This window comes from Phalacrocorax carbo, chromosome 2 (genome assembly GCF_963921805.1).
Source record: "Phalacrocorax carbo chromosome 2, bPhaCar2.1, whole genome shotgun sequence".
Lineage (NCBI taxonomy): Eukaryota > Metazoa > Chordata > Aves > Suliformes > Phalacrocoracidae > Phalacrocorax > Phalacrocorax carbo.
Window position 1 is genome coordinate 121,940,855 of NC_087514.1, and position 24,343 is coordinate 121,965,197.

Consider the following 24,343-nt stretch of genomic DNA (forward strand, 5'->3'; position numbering starts at 1 on the left):
GTTTGAAACTCACACTGAGGTTTGAAACACTCGAATCTAAAACGTTCTGGGCATTTAACATTCTTAAAAGCAGGGAGATTTGTAAATGGCACAATTAGGATAAGTGCTGGCAATATTAGATGATGCAATTACAGTACCTGACACTGAAGGTAATGATCCGCTTGGCAACACTGGCATAGCATGCTGTAAGACTATAGACAGGAGCATCGTCTAGCCAGAAGAAAGACGTGTTGTGAATATACTTACGTTTTCTATATCCCTTGCTTAGGCAATTCTTAATATGAAGCAATATTGAGTTGTCAGATACATTGGATTTTTCCCTTAATCATTAGAAAAGTAATCAAATACTCATCCCTTTCTGATATTTTTAAAGAGGACTTTAGGATTCAAGGGTGAAAGGCATTTTGCCTTCAACAGACAACATTTCTGCCTCATTTAGTTAAATGGTCTTTTAGGAGGTCTCGGTATACTCTTGGGATTTTGCTGTATGACCAAAGTAATGTTGTGTGATAAGTACTACGATAAACAACATGGTAAGTTTGCCAGAAATGTTAACATTGATTTAAAAAATGCAAAGCTCTTATGTTAAGATGTAATATTATTTGTGTGAAATTATTTTAAAGATTTTTTGATTGATGGATATTTTACAGATTATTCTAGATATGAATATCTTCCTGGATTTTGTTATCTAAATCTGTAATGGTTGTTTTGTTAATTTTTTTTTATTTGCTTGTCATGGGGTAGTTATATTCAATTGTTGATTTTTTCACTATGTGTCATTATTCAACTCTCCAAGGGATGCAGCGGATAATAAAGCTAGTGCACCAATTTGGTTTTTTAATTTCAAAAGCCATATGCATTTATTTGCTATTTTAAATGTACATGTTTGGTACAGGACAATTTCAACAGCATCTGAACATGTTTGAATAGGGAGGAAAATGGTAAAGAAATTACAGTTCCTTAAACCACCAGAAGAAAAAATACCTTAACATTTAACTGACCTTTATTAAATTTTCTTCCACACTAGATACCAAAATCAAGTAAAAATTTAATCAAAATAATGTACCCAGTACTGTATACAGTGTGGAATCTGCTCTTGCATAACTCACAGATAAATGATTTTTTAACGTGATTTATTTGTATTGACTCCACCAAGTTCAGCCCATGTAACTGAAGTATAAACTTTTCTATTTTGGGGGCTGTATGTCAGTGCTCTGACACATCTAGGTGAGGAATTGGTTCCCCAGATAGATTCCTCCACACTTCTGTTACCTGAAGGATTGTCAGCGAGGGCCCCCTGGGTGACCTTTCAGCTGCCACTCACAGAGATCATCTGCATTATCTAGTGCCACTTGACACACCCTTGGGTATCACAGATATCTGCAGAGGGCTGGCAGATACACCACAAGACTGATGATAGATCCGCAGCTTTCTGAAGCAACAGCTGGAGGAGAGACATACCACATAGCCACTTAAATGGTACTAGACAGCTATGTTTAAGCAGCTTACTTAGCTTTTTGCTTCTCTAGTTAGGTGGCCACTTTATTCTTTTTCTTGAAAGAGCAGTGTTCTGCATCAGCCTCAAAAGCCAACAGTTCTTTACACAAGAAGTTACCCATCAAGAACATGATTATATATGTTATTTGCTGTCAGGGCATGAGAAGCCAAGAAGTCCTTGACTAGTATTAAGCACTACTTAGCAACACCTAAAACATCGGTGTGCATTATTCTCATACTAAATCCAACACACAGCACCATACCAGCTACTAGGAAGAAAATGAACTCTATCCCAGCCAAAACCAGGACAGATTTTTACCAAGCATATGCATTAATTTTCTTTCATACACTTACAGTAACATCTTCATACCAATAACCTTTGGTAATACAGCTAATAAATGGAATGTCCAAGTACTTAACACATTTCAGGGATGTGCTTCCACAACACATCACCATCAACTACTGCTCTCTTCACAGAATTCTAGATCCTTGATTTCTATTATTTCTCCAGCAGTACAAACCATAATGAAACTTTGGGTGCACCTACAAAGAAAATACACAGTATTACACGCTCACATCAGTGTGATTACTTAGCCACATACCAGTACGCATATGGAATGTTTTGACAAGAATAAGCTTTAAAAGTTTCCCCTTTCTTCTCAGAATTGCAATATATGTCCAAAACACCCCACACAGCAAAACCAAGATGTGCCTGTAGCATAGGGAGGTATATGTGTGCTATCTTTAATCCTGTTAGCATAGTTACAAGTAGCAGTGAAGATGCAGCAGCATAAGCCAGACAGCACATTATTATATAAATCAGAATACAACCCATACAAAAATCTAGCAACACACTCTGAACCTTCTTGTTGTACATTTTTTCAGCTTCCAGCAATCAGTGACCAAAGGATTGAGACAGGGTTTGTATTTGGCCGCTATCTTCAACGGCAACCAACAGATACCTTCCATTACCCTACCAAATCCTTCTTTTATAGTACTGGCTCCTCAGTCTCCAATGGCATCACATTCCACTATTTCTGTCACATGAAAAGGTACTTCCTTCTGGTTTTTTTTCATGTTATATGATCCACAGGATGCTCCTAATTCTTGTAAGATTATGTGAATGCTTGCTTCTTCTTTACCTTTCCACACCATCCATTGCTTTATGGATTTTTCTTGTGCTGCTTTCTATCGTCACACTTCTAGGCCAAGAATTCTAACCTGTTTAACTTCTCCACACATGGTAGCTATTCTCTGCCTCTGAAAGTCTCTGCCACCCTTCCTTCAACTTTTTCTTGTTCTAATCTACTAGAACTTTTTTGAAATGGTATAAGCAAAACTCCATACAGGAGTAAGAATACTTAAGTCCAAATTAAAATGCTTCAGTTTATTCCTGTTGGATACTTCTACTAGCCCAGGACTAAAGCAAAAAGATTAATTCATGTAAGGTGCTCCAGGAATTACCTTGCAGCTACAGTACACATACAAAAAGGAAATTGAATGTCTCCCTGTTTATCTCTAAATATTAATATTCACATAAGTTATGTAGTGATTGGCCTTTACTCAGCATAATGGTACCACTTTTTAACTGACTGTAAAGAAAAGCAAGAATTGCAAGCTATGCAATGTTACACAGGATATACTACACATAAACCATGGATCTGCAAAGACAAAAGTTGTGCTGAAACCAAGGTGCCAGACAAACCAAAGACATTTAAAAACCTGAAAAAATATTCAATAACAATCCTTTTGTAACACCCAAAGCACAGAAAAAAGCAAGATGAAACCAAGTGCCTCACTTAGAAGAGAGAAGCGTATCCAAGCAACAGCATTAAGACTCAAAAGAAATAGGTCATGTGAAGAGAAGCACTAAATTTAGTAATCAAATGTATATTCAGCAGCAAAGATAAAGAAGGGTTAGTGAAATAACTTCAGCATCAAGAAAAATTAAAGAACTTAAAAAGATTCCCGATCGGACCATCTTCTGAAGCTGGGAGACATTTGAGGCAAAAGCTCTGCACTTGGTTGCAACAGTGAAACTGAAAAGAAATTCTAGGACAATTAATGGAGTTAAATTTGTATGAAACGTAAAATAACTCAAAGCAAATTTTCGTCCAGTATTTTATTTTTGGTCAGCTTTATCCCAGAAGCTTGATAAGCGCTCTGGTTGGTTGGGTCTCTGTGCACATGCAGATGGAAGTCACGATGTGTTAAGAAGTTGGTACAAAAGCACAACCACAAAACCATTACTGACATCACAGGGTCTTGCACGCAGCCATTAGGATTTGCTTTTGATCCTAATAAGGTCAATGACAAAACTCCCCTAGATCACACAGAATCATATGCTTGATTTAATGAAAAGGTGTGACCACAGCTGCTCTTGCCATCCCATCTGGATCTAGCCAGTTCAGCTGAAGAACTTGTTCACCAAGGAGCTTACCTGGAGGTGAGTGACAGCTAGCTGTCTTGAGGCACAGGTGTGGTAACACTGAAAGAATAACTCTGTTCCACGACCAGTTAGGAAAAAAATTACACTCTCTTCCTCCTGTCATGCACTGTTCCCAGATCGTTATTTGCAGCAAGACAGATTCTGTCTGTTAACACGCTCCACTGACAAGATGCCAGGTGGTTAACTTATACCACAATTTTATTAAGTTTTCCACTGTCCTTAAGCAAGTTATTTTAACCTATTATAGTAAGCCCAATACATAATAAGACAGAAATTTGTAGAGCAAGATACATTAAATCAGGGGAGGGGGGATACGACTGGTGTTCCAGTAGTCCACAGCAAGGTCAAAGGTGGTGGGGGTCTCAGACCAGCTGAGATGGAGCTCCACCGAGTTACTCCCATCTCCAATTTTATAGCTGGTGTGAAGCCCCTAGTCCTCACATATCTTTGTACCCAGAGTCTTAATCGCCGCAGCACACCCTGCTACAACTCTTGGAGCTGAACAAGGGCTGTTCGGGTAACAAAATGAGGGGTGAGGAGGGAGGAAGGCCTCATGGTTCAGCAAAAATGTTCACACTTCTATAATTTAAAGGAGCCACACAACTAAACCCTCAACCACAAGTTGTGCTTTTGATTAGTGTTTAACTGAGAGTGGGTGACAGCTTCTTGATTTGGTTTAAATACTTCCCCCAGGGTGTTCTGTTAGAAACTGTCTAGGCTCTTGGCATAAGTTTAGGCCTGATTTTCTGGCAGCTGATAAGCAATGTAGGGAGCGGCAGAGGCGTGTTATCGGAGGCTGCACAGCTGGGGCTGTGGGCTAAGCAAGGGGTGACCACCAAGCCTTCACCTAATTCCACCCCTCTCCTTGGTCTCATCATGGCGTTCCCCTCTTCAGCAGACCTCTGATATTAGTCCTGTCCCAGGGTCGGAACCCCACACCTCCCAAAAAGATTTTCAGTCCATTTCAGGGACTGTCTTGTTAAATCCTTGAATGCTCATGGATGGCATTTGTTGTAATAGCAGTTTCTGCCACTTCAGATGCACCAACTCTGCCATTCACAGGAGCCGTTTCTTCCACTGCTGAACTGCAGGTTTTCCCACCTTTGGACAAGCTCTGAACTCCGTGAGCACTCCCTGCCCAACACAGAGGCAAGATCACGCAGCCATTACAGATAGCAGCTGCAGGATAGCAGGATTAGGATCTCAGCTGGAACTAGGAGACTCACAGCACCCGGGAAAGGAAAGGTCTGCCTCCATGAGCAGTGGGGTGTCTCGTCCTTTCCTCCTAGTTAACTCAAGACTCAGCAGGAGCTGTGCTCTGGGGGTCCCTGCCTCTCACAGCAACAGTTCAGCACCATACTGTTGGTGTGGGAAGCAGCAGCTGCAAAGCCAGCCCTCTCCTGAAGTCCTGTGGGAAGTAGCGCTGGGAGAAAGAGCCCTTTTCCCTCAGGAGTGATAGCATATTTTCATCCAGAAGGAAAAGACACAAGTGCAGCATACATGCTGCTGTATACTGCAGCACTTTGAACACTAAGATTACATAAATACATATTTAATTTTTAATATAAGCTCATTCCATAGATTTGCTGTCTCTGGGAGTAGCCATTGACTTTGCTCTGTGGGTAGTGCTGAAAATAGTGGGCAGAACAGAATTATCTGATCATGCTATTTGCCTTTATTTATCAATAACCGACCAGTAAAAAATACTGACTGAATTCTGGACAAGCATGACACAATAACCGACCAGTAAAAAATACTGACTGAATTCTGGACAAGCATGACAAGGCTGGGGTAGAAACTAAGATATGTGGTATAACGGGTACCACTGTGGTTTGAACGTGAATGCAAAGGTTGAGTATTGTTTGGAATGACAGTGTGTACCTGTGTGTCATCAGCACCCAGAAAGCAGACAATAAAAAAAGCCACAGAGAGCAAGAGAAGCAACAGCTGGATATCACGAAGAGGAAATCAAAGGAACAAACTGTAAGCAGACAATCTGTCTCATGTTGTTTGATACTTCTTCCTCTTTTCAGGGCAATAGGACTTTGTGTACATTTCTTGTAAATAAAAATAGTGCATCGAGACGTAACTCGGTTCTCTGTCACTGTGTTCCCTAATTTAAAAAAAAGCTTGCAAGGCCGAATCCAGGCAGTGACAGAGGCTACAACGTGGGGGGGGAAAGTATTTGTAAACTGAGTTTAAGCAGTTATTTATCTTGACATTGCTTTACAAAAGTGATCTTCATGCTGAAAGGGCCAAACTCCAAGGAGAAAAGTACTTTCCACCATACTACTACTTCCTGCTATTTTCTACTAGCTAGAATCAGTACAGTACAAATATTTCTTTTTGCCTTATCAAGCCGTAAAGATTTATTATCAAAAGCACAACGAAAAAATTCTCTCAAAAGAAACAATTAAAAAATTGTAACCAGACATGTTTACTGACTTTAAATATTGCTTTCTATTTTTTATTCACACATATAAAGCAAAATATTTTACCTAGAAAGGTAATTACTCTTTACTCATGTTGTATACATAAATAACAGGGACGGGAAAACTATCAGTTATTTTTATGAATCTGGTTGAAAGCATTAAGTATTATTTCAAGTATAGAGAAGTATTTAAAAAATCATATTATTTTTTTAACAAAAAAAGCCTGCAGTATGAAATTATTTCTCAAGAGTAATGACTGGAAATTCTCAGGTTTGGAGTTTACCAGATATGAAGTACAATACCCGCAAGACACTTCCTGTATTTACCCATGGGAGATGTTTGGAGATTGTTGACCAGCTGTATATTACAACATAAGTTTTAAGGTTAAAAAAAAGAGATGTAGTTTTATGTAAAAAGAAAACTCCAAACCATTGCACAAGTTTTTATTTACAACCAACAGGGTTAGGATGAGATTAGGATTACACCAGAGAAGTTGTGCCGTGTTTCACAGGTAAATTAACTTAACTAGGAGCAGGATTATGAGGAAGACTTTTTTGGGTGGAAACCTCCAACTAGTATCAAGTGGAGTGGCATGGATTCCAGGACATGAGATGGGACCGTGTGTGTACTGACAGACAGGATCCACTTTTTACCAAGGCCTGTAGTGATAGGACAAGGGGCAATGATTTCAAACTGAAAAGGTGGTAAATCTACTGAAGGTAGATTTATATTGGATATAAGGAAGAATTTTTTTATGATGAAGGTGGTGAGGCACTGGAACAGGCTGCCCAGAGAAGTTCTGGATGCCCATCATTGGAAGTGTGCAAGGTCAGGTTGGACGGGGCTTTGAGCAACCTATCTAGTGAAAGATGTCTCTGCCCATGGCAGAGGGGGTGGAACTGGATGATCTCTGAAGGTCCCTTCCAACCCAAACCATTCTATGATTCTATGATCCCTGCCAACCCTGGTCATTCTGCAGCCATAGCTGGCCTTGATGACATTAGCAACAATAGAAACACAAAGCTTAAGTGTCCTCAGGAGGTCATATTCACAGCCTCCCTTCCTCCAGGCAGTTTCCCTACACCTACTAAATTTCTATTTATGTAGGACAAGATATGCACATAGCCTTTTCTTAAAGACCCCAATGACAGACCCTGACCATACCATTGGCAACCTTTTTTTAACATTACCTCTACCCTTGATGCACATTTGTCCTAATGCTTAACCTAAAATATCCTGGTTGCAATTTCTGCCCACCGTGGACATAGAAAACAGGTTGTTTCCATCTCATCAGTAACTTCTCACAAATTTGTGGACTGCTGTCATTCTTCTCCTCATCTTATTCTTCCCTAATTAACCAATCTGAAATAATTCAGTATTTTGTCTAGGCCCCTTGACATTCCGGTTGCTCTTCTGGTGGTCCACAGCCTTCTTCACGTACAACTTCCAAAACTAGCTTTACAACCACTGAGCAAAGCAGAATTCCTTGCCAAGTCTTGCAAACTCTAATCCTCATAATAAATCCCAGCAGGATGCTTATCTTTTTTTGCAATAACAAGACATGGTTGACTCACACCCAGCCTGTGACCACTCAAAGCCTGAATTACTATTGTACAGAACTGCCACCTAACCAGTTTTTCCTACCAGCTGATTATTCCTGCCTAGGTCTGCAGCTGTTTTTGTTGACTAGCTTCCCATTTTTTTTTCATATTTCTAATAGAAGATCATTTTTCATTCTGTCCCTGTCCTCCAGCATACTTACTCCTTCCCAGTCTGATATATACATAAATTCAATAAGCATTTTCTCTTTTATAAGATTTCCTCAGGTCACCAGATTCTGCATCTGTGCAATTCAGCTTGATACACATTTCCATTTTTGATACTTGGGGTTTCCAACAAGCTTTGCACGCACCCAGCTGTAGATCATTGCAGAACACACTTTATTAATTTGCTTATGAGAATCACAGGAAGTTACCTGAAAAATCAAGACATATCACATCTATAGCTCTTCTCTATACGCAAGATATGTCATCCTGTCGTAAAGGCAATCAGTTTTTTGAGACGTGATGTCTTGCTGATGGTTACTCATCCCTATGTTATTTTTCAGGAATGTACAAATATATTTATTTGTTTCACTGTTTTTCTAGAAATTTTAATTTGCTTAATCCATAATTTCATTCCTCCTCTTTTTCTCCCCCTCCCCTGCACCATGCTTGTCACTTCACAGCCTCCCTCTATCCTACCTCACATCCATAACTTCTCAAACACATTGATTATTGACACTGAGATGCTGTTAGCAAGATCTTTAAATATGCTAGGATGAAGTTAAAGAGAGATCTGAGGTCAGTGTGAAAATACCTGACTTAAGTACTCTACCTTTTCCTTAACTGAGGCTAATGCATTAGTTTCCTTATTTTACTGATCTTTTTTAGTGAAGTCTAGAAGATATTGCCTCCCTGACACCTTTTAGTTTTCTCAATTCACCATTAGAGAACCCTTTCTACCTCATACAATTAGCGGGCTTCTAGCATGATGTGCGTGGTTTGTTTTTTTTTTATTCTGCTTGCTAGTTGCCTTTCATTTCATGCCTGTGTCTTTTTGATGTTGTTTCTACATGCCTCTGTTATACTGTTATTCTCAGTCCTAATAGTCCAACCTGTTTTCTCCTTCCCTATAGGTTTGTTTCTTGAGTTCGAGTGATTTAGCCAAGCTGGTTTCCTAACTACAATTGCTGACTTCACTTCACAATGAAAACCTGTGTTTGTGCTCTTAATAGTAGCAACTGCTGTGAATTCACTCTTTCTTTTCCATTTACCTGTTATACAAGCTTCCCAGGGGACCCCTGCCTTCCTCTTCCTCTTGAAGGCTGCCTTCCTGAATTTCATAGAGTTCATGTTGACCCTAGTCCTCGTTCCAGTCCTGCAGATCACTATCTAACTCTGATATTTCATGGGCAGTCTCATCTAATGTTTACCCTGACCTTTTCAGCTAGTTGTTTCTTATTGGTTGTAATCAAAACTAGAATAGCCTCATTGCTCTGCGTGGACTTCTCCAGGAAGCCTGGAAGGCTCATCTGTCTCCAGCTTGTGAGTTCATGAAGTATTCACATTCACAGCTGAGAAAGGGAGAACAAAAGGTTGTGGCACAGGGACACTGCATAGATGATGAGCCCTGTCTCATGCAGCTGAACATCTCATCGACGTGGGTTCTCACAGCCGGTACGTATGACCCAGGCAGACAGACTCACAGTACCCTTGGTGGGAGAAACCTTTCACCCACCTGAAAACAGGAGACCTTGTCTCTCCCCAGCTACTCCTGTACCCAGGAGGGAATTTCAGGTTAATCACGTGTGAGTCATGTACTCTGGAACATCCAAGTATGACGAGATGGAAGTTCTGGCTAACAACAGAGCCTGTCATGGCCTCAGCTGTTGCTGATATTGTTATATCAATAAAGATGTATGCAGGCAGCCCGCTTTGCAGTTCACTCGCTTCCTGGAGCACTTAAACTTCTCTTGGCCTCCCTATAGCCAGCTCTTGCACAGAGTTACACAACTTCCTACCACAACTGCTGTGGGCACGGTTTCCAAATGGTGCTACAGGGGCTCTGAATGCAAACCCACTCTGAGATGTTGTAAACAGCAACTCAGTCAAGACTTCTATTTATTTTGCTTAGGTGACATGACCCTGGTGAAGTAACCAGCAAAACTTTTCTTGCAACTCTCCTCAGCTGCACCTCTTTTGCTCACATGCCAGACTCAGAGAGACTCATTTGCCTCACCCATTCATTTGAAGACCATTCCCTCACAGTCATAGCCGCAGTCTCGGAGGTTTCCCAGTCCACAGACAGCCTGCTCCCAGAGCAGGATCAGACATGAGTCTTGGAAGGGGCACAAGAAAGCTTGCCCTCCTGCCCAGCAAGAATGTGAAAGGACAAGAGGCTGAGACAGATTGTTTCCCTATGCAGGGTAGGCCTCAGGCACAAGGACCACAGCAGAACACTAGCCTTGGTTCAAGAAGTGTCTCCTGTATCACCAACATCCCTCACAGCTTCCAGGACTTTGGGTATCTGTAGAAATAGCCTCCCTATGCTCACCAGAGGCAAAAACATGTTTGTTGGAAGACATGTTGGCAAAATTCACATGAAGGAGAACCTCCAAGTAGTCGAATGCTTCCTAGTCAACCTATACGGATTTTAAACATCTTTCCCACACCCAGATACGTCCAGGAAACAGGATAACATGGAAGAGTCACACTAGAAACAAAGCGAGCTGCCATTGGTCTCAAACTGCCACTCCAGTCTGTGACAGAGTCTACAAAGCAGTAAGACAGGTAAAGCGTTGAACAAGCTGCTTGTGGGCTGCAGTGTCCCTGTAGACCACTGAGGTCGAAGAGTGCCCAGCAACATGAATCTCCAGACTCTACCAAAGACTGACATGGTTATTATTTTCCTTTCTTCACTGACTTGTCCAGGGCTGAATCATCTGGCTGCCAGTCTGCCACAATACTGAGGTCCAAAACCAGGCAGCAGAGGCTCGGCTGATGTGAGAATTCCTCTCCCACCTCAGCAACGCCAAGAGCTCTTCCCAGATAAACACAGACGACAGGACTCTGGACAGAATTCCTCAATTACACATCCTGAGAGCTGTGTAAATCTTCGGTCCTCCAGCCCTATTTGGGCTTCTACTCAGGCTTAGCCAGAGCTAGCTCCAACACCTGCATCATTAGCCCCTGGGGGCAGCTGACAAACATAAGGCTTCTACCCTGAAGAAGCATGGCAGATAAGCTAAGTCCTCCAGGAACAGCAAGGCACAGACAGGAGCTCCCAGGGACATCCTGTGATAGCTTCAAGGTTCTCTTACCATCATGAACAGGTTAATTTGCAGAAAGCACTCAGTTTTATTCTGCTTTTCCCTTGTTATCCTGAATCCCTGCAAAATGTCAAAATAAGGTGGTTCTCCTTTTCAACCTGGGCTACAAGGCTCCAATTTTCAGCTGGAAGTTATGCCTGAACTATAACAAGAACGCGTGGAACAGACACTCAGAGTTAAAAGGACCTGTGGGAGCAAGAACCAAAGGGCCTGCAGAGGCTATATGGTAGTCAGCTACATGCTTGCTGAAGCACCACAAGGATGCAACTGATGTGAGCCCCTTAATTCCTGAGCTGGGGTGCCATCTTAGCTTTTGCTACCAAATCAGCATAGGCATAGTATAGAATGTTCTTTTCATCAAGCTGTGGTTTTATCACTTTCATATAAATAGCAAGCATAAACAACCTTTTCCCCTCAGTCTGTATGTACTTGGCCTGATCAGTCTTCTCCATGGTTTTTGCTCAGACTGATTTTAGCAAGCTATTTGTGATGCAGTTTGGAGAAGCAGCTAAGATGGCTGTTATAAAAAATGCTGGTGATAAACACTATTGCTCTCTTTTCATGCTTCATTAAGTCACAAGCTCTAGCTGACAAGTAGCGACTTCTGTTGGATCGAAAGTAGGGTCACAAGCGTAACACATATAATACAGAGATTCTGTGTATTTGAAGAACACTGACATAGACAATAGTACAACCCTAAATCTTAAACAGTTAAGAACAATGATAGTTACTGTGAACTGACCTCTAACACAGTCTCAAAGTTATTATGTGAAATTCAGAGTAAGCAAGATGGCTTGGACACTCAGACTTCTGTAATGTCATCTGGAATCTTTTCTCTAGCATGGAGATTATTTTTTTTAATCTCAGTGCAGGACAAGAAGGATTTGTGAGGTCAGCTGGATTGCTTTCTTTCTCACAGCAAAGGGAACTTGTTTTTATTTCTGATGCTAGCAGGAAAAGATGTTTGCCCTGAAAAAAACAGCATAACAAAGGAAGCCATAAGGATAACAACAAAGTGAGAAGGTATCTGATTTTTTTTATTTTATTTTATCAACATAGATAAGCGAGAGACTAAACAGCAGCAGGGGCCATATCCTTAAAGTCAGAGACATTTTCAGTGTCCAGAAAGTTCTCTGAAATAGAAAAATGATAGAACGCATCTGAACTATTTGCCTCTCATTATGACACAGCTGTCCTTCATTCATTTACACTGCAACATCAGCCAACTGATGCATGACCCTCTTTTTTCTGACTACCAGTATTACTGCAGTCATTTCTTCATGCACAGAAATACAGCCGATTTATCCACATAATAAAATCAGCTCTAAAGAAATGCAATAATTTCTATCAAAGGCTGAGAAAGTAAGAAAACGAAGGGCTGCTAAGTAGGAGTGAGCTACTTGTACACATACATTCTTAAACAAGTGTAACCAGCTAGCGCTTGTGTGAGAACCACTGAATTAAAATCACAGAGATAATTGTGTCTGAACACTTGCATGTTCCAGGAGTAGGGTGTAAATCTTGCTTATGACGTTCTAAACTTACCATTCAACTGAAATTCAGAAGAAAAAAAGATCCCGGTGTTCAGAGCTATTGTTTCAGGCTGTTCTCAAATTCTAGAGAGCATCATTGCAAGTGTGTGCCAGTGATTGTATACTTCTGCACTCACAGTCGTATTTTTGGTAAATAAAAACTTTCAGAGAAATAATAAAAAATAAATGTGCTCTCCAGAGAAAAATTACAGTTTGCCAAACCATTTGAGGCACAGCCAAACAAACTTTAGCTGAGATTAGGTAACCTCAATCACTGTTGTTAAAATTGAAGAATGGATTTAGCTGAGAATATTTTCAGCTATTACAAAGGTACCCGTATGCCTTTTATGAAAGGATTTCAGAAACCAAAAGAAACAGTAATCATACTTGCATCTGTTTTTTCTAAAGTGCTTTACCTCAGCAGCAAAATTCAGAAGAAAAGCAAGACTTAAAAACCTCTTGCCACTCCTTCCACTCACTGCACTTTGCAGCTTTATTTCAATTAGGGTTTGTTGATTGTTCAGTATGAATGCAGCTCCTGAGCAGCTGAGGAATAACACAACCTGTATCGTTAGGCTAAATGCTGCGTGACACGAGCACACCTCTTTCCCCGGCATTCTCCTCCCCATAGGCAAGGCTGCACTTCAACCTTTCAGAACACTTGAAAATTAAAATTGCAATAGGTGTTGCACTCTCAATCGCCTTAGGGACGGATCATATTTAAGTTACACCCAGAGCTCCTAATTTGCTTCTTACATGTAAAAACAAACTATCCACCCAAAAACCTCGCGCTGGCCGCCGCGGCTGCTACCGCCCCTGTGGGCCCTGCTCAGCGAGCCGGCAGATGCCCTCCCTTTGCAGGGGGGCTAAGACTTTAGCTTGGCTCCTGCCTCGCTCATTAGCCGGTGCGCCGGCCCGGCGGCTTTGCTGCCGCTCCCCTGCAGCTGCCTGAGGCTCAGCCCCGCTCCCCCCGCCCCGTTACGCTGGGAGGCGCCCGGGACCCCCTTCCCCTGTCAGGGGACCGGACCCCGTCCCGCGCCCACACGGCGCCGCGGCAGGCGGCCACCCTCCCCCCACCTTCTTTCCCGCCCATCCCCAGCCGCCCCGCGGCCGGCCGCTAGCACTGGGGCGGCGCTCGACCCGCCCCGCTCTGTGACGTGACGGCCGCCGTGGGAATGACGCAGCCGACGGGCGGGCGCGAGGGAGGGAGAAGGAGGAGCCCGCGATGGCTGGTGCCGCCGCCGTCGCGCTCTCCCTCGCCGCACTGCCCGCCGCCGCCGCTCCGCCGCTGCCAGCTCCCGGCCGCCCCGCCGCCGTCCCCATGGCCGAGGAGGAGACCTCCAGCGAAGGGTGAGTGGAGCGGGCCCGGGGCCGCCCTCCCCCGCCCCCGCCATGGGTGTCCTCGGTGCCGGGAGGAAGCCCCGGGGCGCCCCGGCCGTACCCTGCCGCTGCAGGCTTTGCTCGCCTGCCTGCCTGCCGCCGCCGCCGGGCTGGCCTGCCGCAGCCCCGACGAGCAGGCGTGCTGCCGGGAGGGAGGCTCCCGCCTCCCCGGGCGGCCCCGGCCCCGGCCCCGCAGCGCCCTGCCGTGCGGCTGCCCGCCGCCCCTGCGCGCCCCTGCACCGCCCCGCCGCGCCCCCCGGCGCCCTCTCTGCCGTCTTCCCCGCCGCACAGGCCGCCTTCCAGCTATGGCTTCCTCCGGCGCCTGTAGGCGCGTCCTCGCAGGGGCGGGCGCCCGGGAGGTGTTGCCACCAGCTCCCGCGTCGCTGCTGCTTCACCTTGCGCACGCCAGCTTCGTAGTTCCCGGCCCAGCTGTTGTTATTGCCCACCCGCCTGGACGTGTACGTACGCGTTTCGCTGCCGTCTTTGTTTTGGCGTACGTACGCGCTCTTACTGTTACCTGCCCTTTGCACCACGGAGCCCAGTATGCACACGCCTGTATACGCTGCTGCCCTGTGCTTTTGTGTGCCTCTGCACCTTCACCTCTACGTACACATATCCTGTCTTCTCATTCCACCTGTTTATACGCTCACTGAGATGTAGAGCGGGCAGCAAGGCTTGTCAGCCTCTCTGCAACTCTGTCATCGTTATTCTGTGTAATCCTTGATGCAAAGCAGATGACAGCACATCTTTAAATTGTAAACCTGTACGCTGTTGCTCTACCTTCTCCCTTTTCTAGTACTGTATGCCTGCCTCATTTCCAGCTATCTTTACTAACCTTTCCTTTTGCTATCACAAGGAATTCACCTCCACCAAAATAACTCCTCAGGCATGAATTATCCTGCCCCTGTTCTTAATAGATATCCCTAATACTTGTTTGTAACAACTCACACCCTCAATATATGACTTCATTATAGCTGTCAATCATTATTCTACCTGAAATTACATAGTTCCACACTATGTCTTTTGCCTATGTACACTCAAATGGTTCCATAATAACCAAGTTACTAACCAGTGGTATGCTTTTCTTCCATTTGCATGTTCTTTACCTGGGTATGCCTTCTCATACCTTCTCTTTCAGTGTATGTTTTATTTCTTGTGCACTTCAGCTTCCAGTACAGACCCTTCCGTTGCCCCCAAATATATTGTCTGCACTCCTTTATTCCACTATAGAATAATACAGTCATCTTGTCTCTGAGTCTGTTCACCAAACATACTTCATAGGTTTGCTGGTCACTTACCTCCTAGTTTTTTCCATCATATTTTATGGTTCTAGTCCCAAAAAATACTCTATCAGAAAATATCTAGCTGTGCTGTAGTCAGACCAGTGCTCTATCCCTTCTGCCGTGTGTAAATGTGCATTGTATGCATTGTTTACATGAATTTTTCTTATTTCTCCATCCTTTAAATATCAGGTGGTGTTTCTCATTGCTGATTGCTTTGGCCCTCAAGAGCTAATTTCATGCGTTCTCTTCATCTCACTTCACTCATATTTAAATCTTGTGTTATTTTGAGAAATTTCACTTAAAATTCTTTAGCTACATGCATGAAAATCAAGCTGTGCATTCATAACTTCATATCAAGGATGCTGCTGTTTGCATGTTGTCATGTGTCTGTTCTGTTATCTTTCAAAACTACCTGCATTCTTAGCCTTTTCCTCTTTTTAGTCCTTTTTCTGACCTCTGGCATTGGTATTTCTTCTTGCATATTTTGCAACTCTGCCAGCTCAGTCTGACCAGAACTGGACTATCGATCTTTTCCAAACTTTCCAAACTTCCTGTTATACCTTATATATATCTACACACACACAGAGGTGTATGTATATGTATACCATATATACACAGCATTCTCTTACCAAGCCGTATAAACTTCAAAGGCTTCCCTTTCAAAGCACTATGCAGTTTTGTCTATTCTGTAACCCTGTGCTCTCCTACTTTCCTCAAACTTAAAATAGCTTTTAAAAATAATCTTCCCCCTCACCCCACCTTCTGCAACATTACCTGTTTGTAACTACAGTCCCCTCCTTGGTTCTGTGTTCTTTCTGACCCATTCACATACCTAACATATGCATCATTTGTAAAGCCTCTTGTTGATGGTTTATGGGTTTTCTAAGAGTCTTAAAATAGCTCTGCCTCAGCCTGATTATTTTTTTTTGTATGTTCATTCAGCGCATTGGCTTGAACTGTATTAACTGGCTGGTTTGGTCACATGGAGTGCTGAGTGCTGCCCAGACAGTGCCAAGCGCCCTCAGCTTCAGTAGCCTGTTAGGGTTGCAGGGTTGTAACTCTAGGTGATCTGGACATAGGGTTGGTAATCGCAGGCTGAATTTTCAAAAGGATTATGAGAAGTTCCTCATCGTGGTTTACTCAGCTGGATAGCTTTTAGTGGGGTTTGATTTTCAGGATGTTGGCAGTGAGTGTCCTCCTTCTGAACCTCAGGCCATTTGATGTGAAGTCTTTCAGAGTAAGTCCCCCCAGTTCACTCAAGACTTCTAAGAACAAAATCTCGTTGTTCTTTTCCATGAATTCAGAAAGTGCATTAGCTTTGACGAAATCTTAGTGCTGCAGGTTCTTAGTGCTTTTATTGGTCTAACGCTAGTCAAAATTAGCATTTCTTAATCTTTTCAAGTCGAGCCAAGGTAGGTACCCAGGAGAAGTTTTTAAATGAGTGAAATATGTTAAAAGTATTTTTGGATTTCAAACTCCATGGCAGTGAGAGGAAGAGTTATGAAATACCATCAAAACCCTGGATTAAATTGTTAGTGACAGGTGTATATACAAAGAATAAATATGAAGTTTACTTGATATTGAAAAAAAAAAAAGTGTGACTCAACTTGTTATGCAACGTGCTCAGTTTGTTGAAATCTGGTAACTCTAAGTGTGGTGAAAACAATAGCAGTGGCTCAGTTACTTTCTAGAAGATCTCAGCTGAAAGATACTCGTGACATTGTCCTAACTTTGAATGAGGAGATGAAGACCAAAACATTTGTTTAGTTAATCATGGAAGAGATTGCTTGGTTAACGTGTCACCTGCTAATGATATCCAAACCTCTCCACAGCCTTGGACCTTCTCCGCATGAGTTTTAGATGTAGACTTCTGCCTGTGAGGCAGACAGCCTAGCCTTTTGCCAGTATTGAATTCACTTATACTTATTCTGGACTCAGTAGGACTGCTTATGGCTTGTAATATAACCAGTAAGAGCAGCTACTAAATGTATGTGTGTATATATATGGAAAAAAAAAACCCAAAACAGAATTCTGGGTTTTTTCCCCTCTGAGATAAGTGGAATAGCTTTCTTTAATACAAAAATTTTGAGAGATATGCATTTATGAGCCCACATCAAATTGCTTGTAAGTGTCCTGTAGTCTCACAGAATAATGGGTTGGAGTAATAGGTAAGAAATTACACTGCAACAACAGCAATCACAATTACTTTTGTATTGACCTTCAAGCTTGTTTGTATTACAGAATTCTTAGTATAATCAAACAGCTAACTTCAAAATTAATGCAAGAGGAATAGTTTATTAGGCTTAATAGAGTCTATGCCTGCCTGTTAGTAGGATAGTTCACAGGTGTGTCATAGTGGTATGTTAAAGCGTAATATTACAGCATGAAGGGACTCTTTCAGCTCAGAATTTTTGCTTCGTTTTTGCTCATTACATCATCTGGGTTTTACAGCAAGCTGAGTGGGTAGGCTGCTGAAAGCAGGGATCTGCTTGGTTTTCTTTTTGAAAGGAGACTATTTCTAAGTGCCTTTCCTATAGCACAGGTGACTGACAGCGGGTCTGGGACGTACAACTTGCATTTTTTACAGAGCAAGAGAGGCATAAGTACAGTGTGGTAAGCATGCGTGGGAAAAGATTAAATGACATTTCCTTCCTCTTTTCTGATTCTGTCTTTTTCACTGGCAGAGTTGTGTCAATCATAGCTTCAGTGCTTAATGCCTTTTGCATTGCATTTGTGCACTCGTCTAAAAGTATACGTATGAGTGGGTTTTCAGGCATTTATAGGATTCCTTCAAACAATTTTCCTGTCCTTGTATGAATTTCAGAAGGGAAAGTCAGTGGTGATCAGGAAGATCTCTCTTCTCCCCCCAACATATAGTCAAGGGAGAGAAGAAAAGAGGGCAAAATATAATAGGGCTATCTTCTCATTCCAGTGGCAGAAGAAAGATGGTCATGGCGGTGTGGTCGTGGCCTTGTGCCTGGACTGGGAAGAATCTTGTCTAAATGTTCCCGTGAGAAGCTTGATTAAACACTATAAGAGATAGGACAGTAACGTTCAGCTTCTCCCAGCTGGCAACCATAGGCAAACATTATGGAAAAAGGTTAAAAAAATGCAGTGTGTGTATAGAAGTAGATGATCTGTTAATCTCTTTTTACTTGGTTTTGACTACTCTTTGGATTCCCTTGCTTGTGGGTATTCTTTGACTTAAGCTTAGGACAGAGATTCAGAGGACAGTTTCCTATTTAATTTTTTTTTATTTGCTTCACCCATTTCACACTGGTCCTCCGTGGTTATATGTGATGTATTTACCTTTGTGAAGGGCATTTTTTAGATTTCAGGTAGACCCATTTATACATTTTCAAGCTTCCTCAGCTTAGCAGGAAATTAGATAGCAGAATTGATGGCAAGATGTCACTGAAGGACTTGATCAAGATCTGTTCATGAGGTGACAGTGAGGCCCCTGGACTTCCTTTCACAGTTTAAAAACAAACCAAGTAAAACTAGGGTGTCCCATACATTTCATTCATAAGTCAGCAAATACATTTGTGATTCTTCAGATAATTCTTGAGTTCTTTGTAGTTCTTTACAGTTCCTAAGGGAGACTGCTTTAGGAAACATCATCTAGAGGTTTGAATGCCACCGGTGGGACATGGGTAAGCTGAGAGGTTTTCTCCTCCACTCTTTCTGAAACTTGTTCTTATGTTAGATGGTAGGAGGAAAGGCCATACTGACGTCCTTGAGGGAAGTGTGGAAGGTGTCCCCCTCTCTTTGAGCAGCAGGACATCCTCTCAGTTGCTCCTTTCCAGTGGCCTGTGGAAATGCTGATTGCCGCCATCGGTGAAGCAGCATTCGAGTGCGGGGTTTCCGCTGCTGCAGCTGGGCATGCAGGTGATCCCATGCTATGTGTGCTTCACGCTTTGTGTATGCAGTAGATGGACATAAATTTTTCTGGATACTGTCACTAGAGAACAGACGCTTTCAGTGTCTGACCTGAAGGTTTCCACTGCCTCCAGTAGAAGATCCTGCTCTCCTTCAGTGATTACCTGGCCAAGCCATCTGCTATGACAGAAATCCCCCATTAAAAAAAAAATTGGCTGACAATTTATAAGCGATGCAGCTCAAGTCTTTAAAGTAAAATACGAGAAGTGGAGGGATGAAGATAGTAATTACCTAGTAGCTTTTAATTTACATTTACTATGTTACTGGGCGGGGAGCGGTAAGGCAGGTTAAAGAGACAGCATTAGAAAATTTGCTACTAATTGTGTGGGTCAAGTGGAAGCTTTCCCAGTGTCAAGCAAAGACTCTACTACAGAAGTTGTCAGAGTAGGATTAGGGTACCTGTGAGTGAGGGTGGTTGTAGCCCCAGTGGAAATTGGAGTCGTAAATCCAAAGGGGCAACTAGCTGTAGGGTTGCCATCATGTTGATGACTATGGGTCATTGGAGAACACAAGCTTTAGTCAGTATTGCATGCGTTTGGGTATATTCAAAGCCTTTTAGAGCCTGTTAGGGGACTGGTAAGCCCACTTAGAGACCTACCCCTCCAAAAGGGACCAGTGTCTGTGCCAGGAGGATCTCTGACTTTTCTAGGAGAATCTGAACAACTTTTTCAAATGTTAAATTATTAAAGCATCTTTTCTCTTCCCTCTTATATAGTGGTTTATTAAGATTGCTTGTTGAGAAAATTTTGATTCTCATGTTTCATAACTTTTGAGTATTTATTTGCAACTCTACATTCTTTCAGGATAGGTTTCTGTACATGATTTGTATTGTGACAGCCAGAGAGAAGAGGGCATGGGAGGAAAGGTGAGCATCTGTGTTTGCATTGGCTCTGAAAGATCCAGATGAGAAGCTGAACAGCAGGAGAGAGGTCAGTGGAGAAGAGAGATTTGTGAGTCAGTGAAGCTGTGTAAGGGAATGAGGTCAGTCTGGAATAAGGTTAAGAGGGTGAAAGAGGAGGATTTTAAGTGACACCAAGAAAACATGGTGAGGAATGGCAGAGGAGGAGGGTGCTCTGAATGAGTTGTAGTAGAAAATGCAGGATCATAGGAGACTACAGAAGGGAGGGGAAGATACAGGCATAAAAATGCATTCTGTAACAAAAGATGCAAGAGTGCTTATTACCATTGAGAAAGTCCACTAATATGTTGAAGTAAGAAAGAGAAGGGTATTGCAGTGAAGAAAAAAAAAAAAGAAACAGGGTGGGTTAGTGCTAGCAGACCACTGTATAATATTTTTTCTTGATTACATTTAGTAAGTGTCATACTGACACTAAAGGCTTATTAATTATACCATACCTTTCTGTAAGGGGGTGCAAGGGGCTTTCTAGACCCATTTAACTTCTTAACTATTTTTAAGACTACTTATGCTTCCTTGGCATCTAAAGCATTTGTAGTGTAGGCATGTACACAAAACAGTCTGTTAGGAAAAGGGTTGTGCACTTCTTAGGTTTTCCAGGAAGTGGAAATGAGGCTAAATAGGTCAAAACATTGAATACCAGTTCTTGAAGTTTGACACAGGTAACTGTTGGTCACCATAGGTGAGTATGATAATGGAATACAACGTAAAAGCTGTTCTGATGATCTGGAGTGAAACACCCCATCTTCAGTGTGTATTCACACTGAAGTATGAGTGGGGCTTTTTTATAGCATGTTTGGAACCAAGGGAAATAATCAAGTGCATTACATAGTCTTTTATCTGTGTTCTTATATGGCTCCTTATGGAAAAATGAGAACATCCATCTCCTATTTAAGTTGGGATCTGAATTATGTATAATACACTATGGAATATAAACAAGAGATAAGTGGGGTAGAGCCTGCGGCAATAGTGCAGATTTATGAGAGGTGCCTGTTGCATGTGCGTTCTGTTTTGTTTTGTCCTGTTTGATGGAATTTGGGGACAGTCTGAAATGCAGACCTCTGTCATGGTAGGTATGAGAAGGCCGACAAGGTTTAAACAAGGTTGAAGTTATGCAATACCTGAAGGGCAGCAGAAGTACATCAGTCAGTGAATAAAGAAAATGAAAGTAGTAGAAAGTTATGCAGCATCCGAAGGGCACCAAGAGGAAATTTTCATTTTCTTCATTTTAACTATGCTCTTCTTCAAAAGTCCTTAATGTAATGTGCAATGCATTGTTTGTAATAAAAAAAAAAAAACAAAAACAAAAACAAAAAACACTTAACAGCTGTTGGAAAGCCGAGTTCTATCAGACGTGAGTTACTGTGGAGGAGGCAGGGGGATTGTAGGTCCTCAGGTGTACCTAACCTGTGTTACACATGGGATCTTTGTGACAAGGTTGAATAGTTTTAGTGGGACTGTGCAGCTCCCTCCTTTCATCTGATTCTTTACCTTTGTATTCTGTTTTCTTCCATACCTGGTCTTTAATTACCAATACAATTTTTCTCTTGATTGGGTTTGATTTTAGCTTTTAAATCAAAATATAAAATAATGGGTCCTTGAAAGAGATGGAAGGAAATAACCAAGGGCTTTCTTAGCTGGTTACTATTAGGCGTTAGTGAACTGCAGAGTTTTTAAGGGGAAATGCCTGTATGTTAGATTTGTTGTAAGTTAGGGAGGAACAGTGTTTCTGAAAACTTGTTAGAACTAATTAATTCCCTCCTCTGTAGCATATTTGTGGCCTGACTTCAGCCTGACTGTAACCTGACTGTAGAGAAGACTGTGACGTTTTGAAGGATGGTAGGACACTGCCCTTGTTTGTAGATTTGGAACCTATGTAGCAGCAAACTCTAATAGAAATAGGTAATAGCTGTATGACCACATGCATGGTTTCTCCATTATTGCACACGTGCTTAATGGTGTCTTGCATTAGGTGCTAACACAGGTACTTTGTAAGCAATATGAGTGTTGCAGGTTAAGGTGGCAATCCACAGATAAACTTCATTCTTGTGGTACATACTAAAAAAGCACACGCCCTGAAATGGACACCTTTGGGTACAGCTAGAAAGGGGATTGAAGAAAGGACAAAAACCTATAAAAAGGCTATGTATGGATAAAAAAATAATGAAAGGCAATGGTAGGAGATGGAGAAGAAAATGAGGGGGCCACAATGATGCAAGGTGTGCAGCAAGGCGTACCTGTGGCTGAGGTTTAGCATGGGAGGAAACAAAATTGTTGGTCCTCTCCACTGCCTGAATGCTCAGGTTGCTCAAATGAATTTAAGTAACACAGTAAACTTCAATATCACTAAAACAGCCAGGAAATGCTCATTGGTTATGGATTCACATTCATTATTTATATTCTCAGGTTAGTTTTGATAAGTGATAGTCCTGTGTAGCGCTGTTAATATAGACAGTAATAAAATTTGCTTCTGAATTTTTACATTAAATCTAACGTTGAATGATCTGAATACAAAGTTCAAGATGCAGTAAATACATGAGGAATGCATTGTTTTTACCTCTGACCTAGTGTAGCAATATTCTGCAATAACCTATCATGGGCTTTTTGTTGGAATGAGGCTGATGTACATTACACTTCCTAGAAATATTATGCAGAGGTTTTGAAAACATTCTGTTTTAATGTTACTGAAGTATCCAAGAGTTTCACAACATTTAATTGCATGGAATGTCTTGGCTCGAAACTCATCTAAACAGAACTTTATAGGAAGGATCATAATGTTATCTGGGGGGAAAATGGTTTCCTTTTTAACCTATTACAGCAATTTAATAGATTGTTTTTTCTTTGTCACCTCATGAAAATGATAAACAGAGACTTGTTAAAGGATTGAGTTTTTTTGTTCCCATAACATATTCCTAACTCTTGCTTCTGGGTCTTGCCTCTTTAGCGTGCTCCTCAAGGTCTTTCCCTGAGGATTACAACATTTTTAGTCTTTTCATGCAGTGATTATGAAGTGGAACATGGAATGGTTTTTTCTTCTCCTGATGTTTGTCTGCAACTGCCAGAGCCCAATTTTTGTCCTAGGAACATCTCATTCAAATTGTTGTGGTTACTACATCTGACTTCTACTGTACATACAGAAGCTCTGCCCCAGACATACAGCCTTTGCAATAACAATTACTGTACATAGATTGTGTATGCTTGAATGATTCTGACTGTATTCATTATTCTCAGAAAACTGAAGCGCTAGAGAACGTGCTGCACTTTGGCAACAGGAATTAAGGACTACAAGGACTCCTAAAATTGGTTACGCTCTTAAAGTTCTCATGAAACTGTATCCTGAGCCTTGTTCCTGAGACATCCGTGCCCAGTTAAATCCAGACTGACTGAGGTCATGGTTATATGTTACTGTCTGTCAGTGGCAGCTCTGACTTAAAAGCTTGCTGTCCTCCACCTTGCCTCACTGGTGTATCTGCTGGTAGCAGGATGGCCTGAGATTCAGGCATTACATCACCCTGTTTACTGCATACTGACACCAGCAGGAATAAAAATGCAGAAGTAGGGTGCTTCTCAGAGTTGGCCTACACACAGATTTCTCTGTGTTTTATCTTTCTCGTTTTGAAAATTGTCTTTCCCTGACTTAACAGGCTAACACTGAATATCAACTGCAGTCAACTACTTCTGTCAAAGGTTTAAGTCTAATATGTACTTATTTGCTGCATCTTGTTCTGTTTCATGCAGAGCACATTGCTTCCACGTGAGAAACATATTTTTGTGTTTTCCTAAACTTTCCAAATTTGATTAGGAAATTTGAGTCCTCTTCCATGCTAATCAGTAATGTATTCTGTCATTTTTTTAATGAAATGTGCTTTGCTTTATAGTTTTCACTTCATTTTATAATTAATAAGATCTCACTGTTATATTCGTATTTATTCTTTGAGCATTTAACTTGGTCTTAGAGAATGTATTTTATTTACTTCTTTACATTAAAACTTTCTCCACCCCAATTTTACCTCTCATAGGAAGATTTCTGCTTTAAACTAGTACC

At 41.9% G+C, this 24,343-nt stretch overlaps 1 protein-coding gene and 1 long non-coding RNA gene across 2 annotated transcripts in view; one reads left to right on the forward strand and one right to left on the reverse strand.

Annotated features, from left to right (window-relative positions):
* Positions 1-1,961: 1,961 nt before the first annotated feature.
* LOC135312046 (uncharacterized) lies at positions 1,962-13,729 on the reverse strand. Its single transcript, XR_010371684.1, has 3 exons — positions 13,197-13,729; positions 11,980-12,217; positions 1,962-2,040 (listed from the first exon to the last, which is right to left on the reverse strand). It is a non-coding gene; the product is annotated as an uncharacterized LOC135312046 (long non-coding RNA).
* A 228-nt stretch (positions 13,730-13,957) lies between these two features.
* ABHD5 (abhydrolase domain containing 5, lysophosphatidic acid acyltransferase) overlaps positions 13,958-24,343 on the forward strand; it is a 30,384-nt gene continuing 19,998 nt past the window's right edge. The window contains exon 1 of the mRNA XM_064444193.1: positions 13,958-14,130. Coding sequence (XP_064300263.1) covers positions 14,006-14,130 — 125 coding nt within the window. The 5' untranslated portion in view covers positions 13,958-14,005. The remainder of the gene's footprint in view (positions 14,131-24,343) is intronic.